General features: G+C 44.5%; 1 protein-coding gene across 4 annotated transcripts in view; it reads left to right on the forward strand.

Annotated features, from left to right (window-relative positions):
- GNB5 (G protein subunit beta 5) overlaps positions 1-12,024 on the forward strand; it is a 43,816-nt gene that overhangs the window by 20,474 nt on the left and 11,318 nt on the right. For 3 of the 4 annotated variants that reach the window (XM_057544246.1, XM_057544248.1, XM_007194887.2), the window contains exons 5-6: positions 4,735-4,867; positions 11,238-11,381. In XM_057544246.1, the coding sequence (XP_057400229.1) occupies positions 4,735-4,867; positions 11,238-11,381 (277 nt within the window). The remainder of the gene's footprint in view (positions 1-4,734; positions 4,868-11,237; positions 11,382-12,024) is intronic. The other variant, XM_057544247.1, reaches the window with a different exon arrangement.

Below are 12,024 nucleotides of genomic sequence, written 5' to 3' on the forward strand. Positions count from 1 at the left end.
AAGCCTTCATTCAGGTATTGTACACTTGGTATGAGCACCTGTGTGCAAGGCACTGGACTGGGTGTCCTAGGGAAATTCAAAGATGAATAAGACATAGTACCTGCCTCCAAGCAAGAATATAAAAATAACAATAATGACCACTTACTGAGCCTCTATCATGCGTCAAGGGCCATTCTGAACTCTATATTATCTTCACAACAGCCCCTTGTGATAGGTGGGTGGTATCCACTCCATTTTAGAGTTAAGAACACTGAGGCTTAGAGAGGCTAAAAAACATAATGAAGATCACAGAATGAGTTAGGTACTAAAGCAGAGATGCAATACCAAATGCATCACATTGCAAAACCTTTCTGCTTCTCATAGCAATGCAGATAAACCCAAGTGTGAGTGAGTATCCCGACAGAGCTACAGAAATTACTCTGAAGCTTCAGAGTAGGAGAACATGTTTCACCTTGAGAGTCAGGGAAGCCCATAGTCTGAAGCATGCTGGTTCATTGTCACAGCCAAGTGTAAATCATTCTCACTCACACCATCTATAAACATGCTTGCCAAAGCTAGTTACTGGTAAGAGACTACCCAAGTCTACACCTGCACCTCCAAGCAGTTGGAAAGGCAAAGGGGTCCCCTAGGTTCCCCAGGGCCTCAGAAGGGAGTGCCCCTCCTTAATGTCATTCCCCACTAAATGGAAGCAGAGCTCCTTGGAGTAATACTGATTGTAGGTCTAGGGCAGGAAAAGAGTAAAGTGAGCCTAGGATATTTTCTTGTTCCAGAAAGCAAGGGAACACTCAACTCATATTAATGGAATCTTATCAAACATAAACAGGAGCCGCTTGAAGGGCCCCCCGCCAACTTTCCAAATTGGGATAATTTTAGCATCACATGGAATAATGGTAGTAATGGATCATAACCCAGTTGAAGAGAAAAGAGAATCCATGGGTGTGCAGTGATACTGGGAGGAGGAGGGATTGGATTTGTCTTTACAGAAAAATACCAGCTAATAAATGCAGAAGGAATTATCAAATTAGAGGATCGCCATTTTGTACCATAAAGTAATATTTTATTCAATCAAGGATAATCATGCTAAAGCCATTATATGATGGTTGTTGGGAACAGGATATTAACATGACCTAAAGGTGTCACACCACAGATTATTATTACAGGCATACCTTGGAAATATTGCAGGTTTGGTTCCAGACCATTGTAATAGAGCAAATATCACAATGAAGTGAGTCACACGACTTTTTTGGTTTCCCAGTGCATATAAAAAATCACATTTATACTATACGATAGTCTAAGTGTACAATAGCATTATGTCTAAAAAAATATGTATATACCTCAATTAAAAAATGCTTTATTGCTAAAAAATACTAACCATCAACTGAGCCTTCAATGAGTCTTAATCTTTTTGCTGGTGGAGGGTCTTGCCTCAGTGTTGATGGCTGCTGACTGAGCAGGATGGTGGTTGCTGAAGGCTGGGGTGCCTGTGGATATTTCTTAAAGTAAGACAGCAGTGAAGTTTGTTGTATCGATTGAGTCTTCCTTTCACAAACAATTTCTCTGTCACATGCAGTGCTGTTTGATAGCATTATAGCCACAGTAGAACTTCTTTCAAAATTGGAGTCTATCGTCGCAAAACTTGCCACTGCTTTATCAACTAAGTCTATTAATATTCTAAATTCTTTGTTGTCATTTCAACCACCTTCACGGAGTAGATTCCATCTTAGGAAACCACTTTCATTGCTCATCCATAAGAAGCAACTCCTCATTCGTTCAAGTTTTATCATGAGATTGCAGCAATTCAATCGCATCTTCAGGCTCCACTTCTCATTCTAGTTCTCTTGCTATTTTCACCATATCTGCAGTTACTTCCTCCACTGAAGTCTTGAACCCCTTACTGAAGTCTTAAACACTGCAAAGTCATCCACGAGGGTTGAAATCAACTTCTTCCAAACTCATATTAATGTTGATATTTTGACCTCTTCCCATGAATCACAAATGGTCTTAATGGCATCTAGAATGGGGAATCCTTTCCAAAGGTTTTCAACTTACTCTGCCCAGATCCATCAGAGGAATCCTATCTATGGCAGTTATAGCCTTACGAAATGTATTTCTTAAAGAATGACTTGAAAATCAGAATTTCTCCTTGAACCATGGGCTGCAGAATGGATGTTGTGTTAACACGCATGAGAACAGCATGAATCTTGTGTACATCTCCATTAGAGCTCTTGGGTGACTGGGTGCATTGTCCTTGAGCAGTAATATTTTGAAAGGAATCTTTTTCTGAGCAGTAGTTCTCAACAGTGGGATTAAAATACTCAGTAAACCATGTTGTAAACAGATGTATTGTCACCCAGGATTTATTGTTCCACTTATAAAGCACAGGCAGAGTAGATTTAGCATAATTCTTAAGGGTCCTAAGGTTTGAGGAATGGTAAATGAGCATTGGCTTCAACTTAAAGTCACCAGCTGCATTGACCCCTAACAAGAGAGTCAGCCTGCTTTTTGAAGCTTTGAAGCCAGACGTTGACTTTTCCTCTCTAGCTATGAAAGTCCTAGATAGCATTTTCTTCCAATATAAGGCTCATTTGTCTACATTAAAAATCTGTTGTTTAGTGTACCACCTTCATTAATTATCTTAGCTAGATCTTCAGGATAACTTGCTGCAGCTTCTACATCAGCCCTTGCTGCTTCACCTTGCACTCATGTTATGGACAACAGCTTCTTTTCTTAAACCTCATGAACCACCTCTATCTACTAGCTTCAGACTTTTCTTCTGTAGCTTCCTCACCTCTCTCAGCCTTCATAGAACTGAAGAGAGTCAGGGCCTTGCTCTGGATTAGACTTTGGCTTAAGGGGATGTTGTGGCTGGTTTGATCTATCCAGACCACTAACACTTTCTTCCTTTCAGCAATGAGGCTGTTCTGCTTTCTTATTCATGTGTTCCCTGGAGCGGCAATTTTAATTTCCTTCAAGAACTTTTCCTTTGCTTTCACAGCCTGGCTGTTTGGCACAGGAGGCCTAGCTTTCAGCCTGTCTTGGCTTTCAACATGCCTTCCTCACTAAGCTTAATCATTTCTGGCTTTTTATTTAAAGTGAGAGGCATGCAGCTCTTCCTTTCACTTGAACGCTTGGATGCTATTGTAGGGTTATTAATTGGCCTAATTTCAATATTGTTGTGCCTTAGGGAACAGGGAGGCCTGGGGAGAGGGAGCGAGATAGAAGAATGGCCGGTCAGTTGGAGCAGTCAGAACACACACAGCATTTATCGATTAAGTTCACCATCTTATATGGGCACGGTTCACGGCGCCTCAAAACCATTACAATAGTAACAGCAAAGATTACTGATCACAGATCACCATAACAAATATAACAATAATGAAAAAGTTTGAAATATTGTGAGAATTACCAATACGTGACACAGAGTGAGCAAATGCTGTTGGAAAACTGACACCAATAGACTTGCTTGATGCCAGGTTGCCACAAGTGTTCAATTTGTAAAAATGCAATAAAGCAAAGCGCAATAAAACAAAATATGCTTGTAATTACAAGCAAATCACCCTTACCATGGAGAGATCTGGTGGTCCCTACTTTGACCAAGTAATCAAAGTTGGCATCACCAATTTTGAGACAAGAGGCATTGCAAGCCTCCTAAAGTGAAGCAGTAAGAAAGAAATACACAATATCACCTTTATATATCACATTTATATTATTGCTAAAAATGTTATACTTGAGGGACCTCCCTGGTGGTGCAGTGGTTAAGAATCCGCCTACCAATGCATGGGACACGGGTTTGAACCCTGGTCCGGGAAGATCCCACATGCCGCAGAGCAGCTAAGCCCGTGTGCCACAACTACTGAGCCTGTACTCTAGAGCCTGCGAGCCACAACTGAAGCCCGTGTGCCACAACTGAAGCCTGTGTGCCACAACTACTGAAGCCCATACACCTAGAGCCCGTGCTCTGCAACGAAGAGAAGCCACTGCAATGAGAAGCCCACGCACCGCAACAAAGAGTAGCCCCCGCTCGCCGCAACTGGAGAAAGCCCACGCGCAGCGATGAAGACCCAACGCAACCAAAAATAAGTAAAATAAAATAAATTTATAAAAAAATGTTATACTTAAATATAACCATTAAGAAACAGCATGACAAATCCAGACTGTGTGACATTCTGTAGGACAACTGACCTAAGTTCTCTCATTATAAACAACCAAAAAAATGTGTCTGTTCTCCATTAAAAGTTCTAAAAAAGATATAAAAACAGAATGTAATGTGTGGCTCTAAATGGGCCCTGGATCCTGGAGACAGTTGGGAAAGATTGACTATGGATGGCTTATTAAATGGTGTTATGGAATTTTTGTTTTCGCAGATGTGATAATGAGTTAGTGATTATAGAATATGTTCTTATTTTTAGGAGATGTAAATTTGCAAATTGAAGTATTTAGATGTAATGTGTCATGTCTGCCACTTGTATTCAAATGGTTCAGAATTTGCTCCCAAAAATATGGCAGAATGTTAAGTTAGTGAACGTATGTGAAGAGATCTGGGTGTTCACTGTACTATTTTCTCTTTCAATTTTACTGTACATTTGAAAATCTTCAAAGTAAAAGCTGCGGGAAAGGTTACAACATATGATACTGCCAAAGGAAAACAATTTGAAAAGTTTGTGTGAATGAGAAAGCATACACATATTCTACTGCCCTATATTAACATTTGACACTTCTGTCTTTCCATGCTAGTGGTTTGGATAATAAGTGTTCTGTGTATCCACTGACGTTTGACAAAAATGAAAACATGGCTGCCAAAAAGAAGTCTGTTGCTATGCACACCAACTACCTGTCGGCCTGCAGCTTTACCAACTCTGACATGCAGGTAAATAAGGGGACGCATGATGACGGGCCAGCCTGCTGGGGAGCGGGGTTGGTCGTGGAGAACTAAAGCGGAGGTGCAGGCGAGGAAGCTGTTCTGGTGTCCCTCTTCACAGGAGGGTGTGTGCACTCCATCTGGCTCTAAGAGGAAGCTCCTGTTGTTTTTCATATATATGTGTATATGTGTGTATTTGTATATATGTTTATATGTGTGTGTATGTGTATATATGTGTGTATATGTGTATATATGTGTGTATGTGTATATGTGTGTATACGTGTATATATGTGTGTGTATCTGTATATGTGTAGATATGTGTATATATATGTGTATATATGTGTGTATGTGTATATGTGTGTATATGTGTTTATATATGTGTATATATGTGTATATATATGTGTATATGTGTGTATATGTGTTTATATATGTGTATATATGTGTATATATATGTGTATATATGTGTGTATGTGTGTATATGTGTTTATATATGTGTATATATGTGTATATATGTGTGTGTATGTGTATATATGTGTATATATATGTGTATATGTGTGTATATGTGTTTATATATGTGTGTATATATGTGTATATATGTGTATATATGTGTGTGTATGTGTATATATGTATATGTGTTTATATATTTGTATATGTGTGAATGTGTATATGTGTATGTATGTGTATATATGTGTGTATGTGTATATGTGTGTATATGTGTATATATGTGTGTATGTGTATATATGTGTTTATATATGTGTATATATGTGTGTGTATGTGTATATGTGTGTATATGTGTTTATATATTTGTATATGTGTGTGTATGTGTATGTATGTGTATATATGTGTGTATGCGTATATGTGTGTATATGTGTATATATGTGTATGTGTATATATGTGTTTATATATGTGTATATATGTGTTTATATATTTGTATATGTGTGTGTATGTGTATGTATGTGTATATGTGTGTGTATGTGTATATGTGTGTATATGTGTATATATGTGTGTATGTGTATATGTGTTTATATATGTGTATATATGTGTGTATGTGTATATGTGTGTATATGTGTTTATATATTTGTATATGTGTGTGTATGTGTATGTATGTGTATATATGTGTGTATGTGTATATGTGTGTATATGTGTATATATGTGTGTATGTGTATATATGTGTTTATATATGTGTATATATGTGTGTGTATGTGTATATGTGTGTATATGTGTTTATATATTTGTATATGTGTGTATGTGTATGTATGTGTATATATGTGTGTGTGTATATGTGTTTATATATGTGTATATATGTGTGTGTGTGTATATGTGTGTATACCTGTATATATGTTTATGTGTATGTGTGTGTGTTTGTGTGTATGTGTATATATGTGTATATATATTTTTTTTTTGGGGGGGGGCGTGCCACTCAGCTTGTGGGATCTCAATTCCCCTACCAGGAATTGCACCCAGGCCACGGCAGTGAAAGGGCCGAATCCTAACCACTAGACCACCAGGGAATTCCTGGTTATATTATTATTTTTAATGCAATCAGAAACGGGGAAAGTCAGGGCTGCTGACTGTTGGTAGAGATGAGATGAACTCCATGCCATATTGAACTTCCTCCTCTCATTGACTTGCTGGGGGTGGGAGTGGGTCAAGGAAACTTCTGGGGTGGTGGAGATTCCTATCTGGGTCAGAGAGGTGGGTCCAAGGTGCTTCCGTATGTAAAACTTCACAGAGTGCTGACTTCCAGAGTTGCGCACGTGACACACCTCATCGTACCTATTTTACACTCCCGTTTTAACACATTCGAAAAGAAAAAGCATCAGAGAGTAAATCTGTGCCCTACTTTGAACAAGCCACAAAGTGGAGACAATCCAACTTCAACGCTTTGGCCACGTTTTCTCTCACAAGTCCTAAAGCATCCTGTCGTGTCTCTGTCACATCTCTCCAGAAAACCTGCACAGATGTCACCACCCACATTGCCAGATACCAGGGGTGACTGAGTAGCAGGGGAGGCTGGGAGCTCAGAGCAGGAGCGGGGGGTCGTAAACGTGCTGCAGGGGCCACGCTGGAGGACGAGTGTGTTGCCAGTGAGGTGGAGGAGAACACTGTAGGAGGCAGGTGGCCCTAGAGGTGGGCAGGGCCCGATCACAGGGTGCCCTGAGTGGCGGGGCTGACCCTACAAACGGCAGGGAGCCATTGCTGGGGCCGGGGCAGATTGGGTTTGTTTGAAGGAGGAGACTGAGTCAGATTGAAGGCCACTCTGGCTTCAGCTGACTGATGTCAGTGGCAGGGGCGGGGTGGGGGGGGCAAGGATAGCGGCAAGGAGACCCGGGGATGGGCAATTGTCTCACTGCTGACTGGAGGGCTGTTCGGACTTAGAGGGCAGCGTTTACACCTGTTATTTGCAACCAGGAGTCTTGCAGGCCTGTGCAATAGAGAGTGCTGTTGCCCTAGCTGCTGCAGTGGCCAGATCGGATGTCTCTGGGCCTGAGGGGCAAGCCAAAGCAACAGAGGATGTTTAGTCTCCTGTTCTGGATGGTGAATCCTAAACAAGGTTTTATTTTTCTCTGTGTTTTGCTTTTCTCACTTGCAAGTAAGGATGGTAGTAAATTCCTCCCTCATGAGGTTTTCTGAGGATTAAATGAGATGATTCATCTCAAATACTTAGTAAATATCAATAAACATTAGCTCTTATTGTTTGGTGATTTATATTAACACAAAGCTTCATGGGTGATTCAGATGCATAGCCTAGTTTGGGTAACACTGAACTCATGAACTAAGCTTCCTTCCAGCTCTGGGATCTAAGATGAAAAACAAAAACCTCAAGAAGCTGGTATAAGACCTACAGATTCTCTACATTCCAGAATAAATGAATGACAATGAGTTAGAGGATCTGTTTAGTGCATTTATCATAATGAATGTTTGGTTTATAAAATTTATTTTTACTTACATTGTAATGAAGATCACAAATATTTAAAATATTTTTTAAATATTATGAATTTACTGTTAACGTTTAAAAACTATTCATTTCTTTGACTGAAGAGTATGGTATGGAAAATTCCCATTGAAGAGCTAGACTGAGGGAATCGTTTCAGGGAGTCATTTGTTTGGACCTGATGTCCCAAAAAAGATTGGCAATTACTGGCCCCTTTGCAAATGTTAGGACAGGAGTGGGGTGGAACAGCCACTAGTGGGTGTGGCCAGCAGAGACTGGAGGGAATTGTAGCACATCACAAAACACAAGTTCTCAGATTAAGACACGGTCCAAGTCTTGTGTGTTCCTAAGCGGCTTTTACCAGCCTGAGTCCTCTTGTCAGATGTACACAGGCCTCTTAAGGGAAGTCGAGGCCAGAGGGAGTCCCATGGGCAGCTGCACGGGCTTTGCAGCCTGGAGAGTCTCCAAATTTGAGAGCTGCCTGCAAGTAGGGGCTTTGAGGAGGGCCGTGGGGCCCACACCCAAGAAGCCTGAGAACTCCAGAACTCAGCCAGCTCTTTCTCCATGGAGGGGCCTCTCCTGGCTGCAAGAAGATCCTAGGCCTCCCAGACTGCTGGCAGGAACCCACTCCAAGATGGTGTGGCCAGCAGGTGCAAGGCCAGGGTGGGAATGGATTCTTTCCTTGTAATATGTCCCCTCCCTGCAAGAAAAAGAAGATTCTTTTACAAGTGCTAGGCCTAGCGTGCGAGAGGGAAGGGAAGAGAGGGGGAAGGAGGGAGAGGATGAGAGGAGACCACCAGCACGTGGAAACTAGAGGTGCAGCACAGTCAGTGGGTACACTGAATGCTGGCAGTCCTTTAAGGCCTACTTCCTGTTCTCTTTCCTCAGCCATCAGTAATCTCCACCCACAGAGGGCTCTCTTGTGGGCACTTACACTGCAAGAGCCCCTTCCCACACTGTCTTATCACCTCGTCCAGCCCCTGTGAGCAGCAGGAAGGTGGGGCGTAGGGAGGCTCTGCTTGCCAGGGCTTAACCCTTGGGGGTCCCCCATGGCTGCTCAGAACGCTGCTGGCTCCAGGGCTCTGCGATACCATTAGCTGGGTCTTTGAGGCCTTGAGCCCTGGATCCCCACTGCCTTTCTCCCAATTGCACCAGAGCCCAAGCCTCACACACACTGGCAGCAACAAAATTTAAAACCCTAGTTCTGGCCGCCATGCCTTTCCCCAGGCACCCCAGTGTTCTTCTTCATGCATGGGCCAGCCTTTGTACTTGAAACTGTCCAGAGTCTGCTTGAGGGACAGCTGCACCGACCTCAGACAGATTTTCCTAAAATATACCCTTGATTTGGTCATTCTGTTCAGAAGCTTTCCACAGGTCCCTCTTGCCTACAGGCTGAAGTCCTCACTCTGTACCCAGGCACACCTTTCATTCACTGCCCAGGTGCACCTTCACCTCAGCTCGCTCTGCTCTCCTCCCCTTCCTTAGTGAGTGGCCAGCTCTCACTCCTCCTCTGAGATCAGCTCCCATGTTGCCAAAGTGGGTTTGGTGTCCCTCTCACAGACCTACCTGTATCTCAGCACTTCTCACTCTATCGTAAGTGATCATTGTCTTGTCTGCCAAGACCATCGGAAACACCTGCCACCCAGCAATGCTAAGTTTATTAGACCTACTGCAACAAGGGAGAACCCCAAATTGACAGAATCGCTATACCGCCTCAAAATGAAGAAACTGGGGAAGGGTCCTTAGAGGGTTTCAGGGTCCAGGGTGAGTGGTCCAACCTCGCCATGGTTGCAGACCCTGAATTGCAATTCTCTGCTGATCCTGAATAAACCCATCTTTGCTGGAGAAATACCTGGCAGTCTATTTGTTTCAGGTCAACAGCTTGCTCACCAGGACTTGCTTTAAGACCCTTACCTCGCTGGGCTTACCAACCCTAAGCTATTATGTCATAACTAGTTTTCCACCTTAAAAGACCCACCTTAAAATGGGAGGGCACACACCTTGGCAGCAGTTGTGGAGGAAACCGGCGAGGTTTCTGGAGCAAGCTGCTGCACCTGCGCTTTTTTTGCCTACAACCATAGCGAGTGGACCATGGCGAGACATGTGCAAGTCCCCACACAGCAAGGCAAGGAGAACCCTTTTACAGAGTGGAAAAGGAAGTTGGGAGGATTAAAGAGAGTCCATGGCTTTTTTTTTTTTTAATTTATTTATTTTATTTATTTATTTTTGGCTGCGTTGGGTCTTCGTTGCTGCACGTGGGCTTTCTCTAGTTGTGGCGAGCGGGGGCTACTCTTCGTTGTGGTGCGTGGGCTTCTCATTGCAGTGGCTTCTCTTGTTGCGGAGCACGGGCTCTAGGCTTGCGGGCTCAGTAGTTGTGACTTGCAGGCTCTAGAGTACAGGCTCAGTAGTTGTGGCACACGGGCTTAGTTGCTCCGCGGCATGTGGGATCTTCCTGGACTAGGGCTCGAACCCATGTCCCCTGCATTGGCAGGTGGATTCTTAACCACTGCGCCACCGGGGAAGCCAGAGTCAATGGCTTTTCGTTGGCTGAATCCTTCCCAGGAAAGAAGAGAAGTCTGTCTTCTTCCTGTTGGTCTCTATCATCACAGGACATGAGAGCTCCCCCTTCCGGTCTCCCACTGTATTTAATTGAGGTTTCTGTTTCATTAATTTTGTGCAAAGCTATTAGTCTTGATAAGTAAGCTTAGTTGGTTCACAGTTTTATCTTGCAGGAGCAGGTATTTCCTGGAGCGGCCAGCTAGGTTATTTTTACTTGGTTTCTCAGTATTGTCTAACGCAGCACCGGGAAGTGTGCCTGGCCCTGGAATTGATTAACGTGGGGACAGGGAGTTTGGTGGGTTTCAGTCCTTCCTGCCAATCCTGTTGACCAAGCTCCAGGAGAGCAGAGACCAAGACACAGTCTTTCTGCAAACCCTGATGCCTAGCGGAGGGCCTGGACGTGGTCAGCACACGGCAGATGCCGGTTGGCCCTGTGTGTCTGTCAGCACCACTCAGTGGCCCAGGGAGCCTCTGGGGGATGCAGCTACAGGAGAATGTGTTTAGCAAAATCCTGCTCCAGGTGGGTCCCGGCAAGCCGGGTCAGCGTCACCTGGGAGCTTGTGGGAAAGACAGAATCTCAGGCCCCACCCCAGGCTCTCTATTCGCAAGCAGCTGAGTGTGGGGTTGCACATTAATGTCTGGGAAGCACAACGCTGGGCTTGGCTGCTTGTGGGAGCCGCTTGAGGTTCTGTTAAGCAAATGTTCACAGAGCACTTCCTACGTGGCAGGCAGGTACAGAGCCCCGCAGGGGTGTGTGTGTGTGTGTGTGTGTGTGTGTGTGTGTAAGGAGCCTCCTCTTCCCCGTGGAACCGTAAGCATCTGCTTGGCTTCCCCTGACAGGGACATTAATGACAGCCACACCCTTCCTGTCCTTTCCTGCGGCAGATCCTGACAGCGAGTGGCGACGGCACGTGTGCCCTGTGGGACGTGGAGAGCGGGCAGCTGCTGCAGAGCTTCCATGGGCACGGGGCCGACGTGCTCTGCTTGGACCTGGCTCCCTCAGAAACCGGGAACACCTTCGTGTCCGGGGTGAAGACCCAAGGAAGATCTCTGGGGGGTCCTTTGTCCGCTAGGGGGGCTCATGGTGGCACTTCCTGTTAATCTGTGGGACTAGACTGGACACTTCCCTGGATGGGGCTGAGATTCCTTAAATAAGTAGCAGAGAGTTAGCATCTGAGAGCTCTAGAGACAGTGGCTGGGCACCAGGAGACTCAGGTGGCAGTGGTGGCGAGGCATCGCTGTGGTGTGATCAGAGCTTTGACTCTGGTGGGACACTCTCCCGCCCCACCCCTGCCAGTCAGCAGCCCCTCCCACTCTCAGGCACAGGGAACAGTGTATCTGAAGGCTAAGAGTCGGACAGGCAGGCCCCCATGGCAGAGGAGCACCGGATGAGGAGCCAGGACACCTGGGACCCACGTTTGCTACCTGACTCTACATTTCATCCTCTGTAAATTGGGCATAAGGCACGATAGCATTTGCCCCCCACCTTCCCCAGGATATTGTGAGCAGTAGAGGAAAGAGTTTACAGTGTGTTATGCAGAGAGGCAAGTATTTCTGTGGACACCTGGGAATAAGAATGGAGAACTGAGGTGGCTGGCCTGACCCCTAGGTCCTGTCTCGTCTCGCTCAGGAGACAGTGACGAGAGAGGACAGAGATGCAAACACTATCTAA

This window comes from Balaenoptera acutorostrata, chromosome 3 (assembly GCF_949987535.1).
Source record: "Balaenoptera acutorostrata chromosome 3, mBalAcu1.1, whole genome shotgun sequence".
NCBI lineage: Eukaryota > Metazoa > Chordata > Mammalia > Artiodactyla > Balaenopteridae > Balaenoptera > Balaenoptera acutorostrata.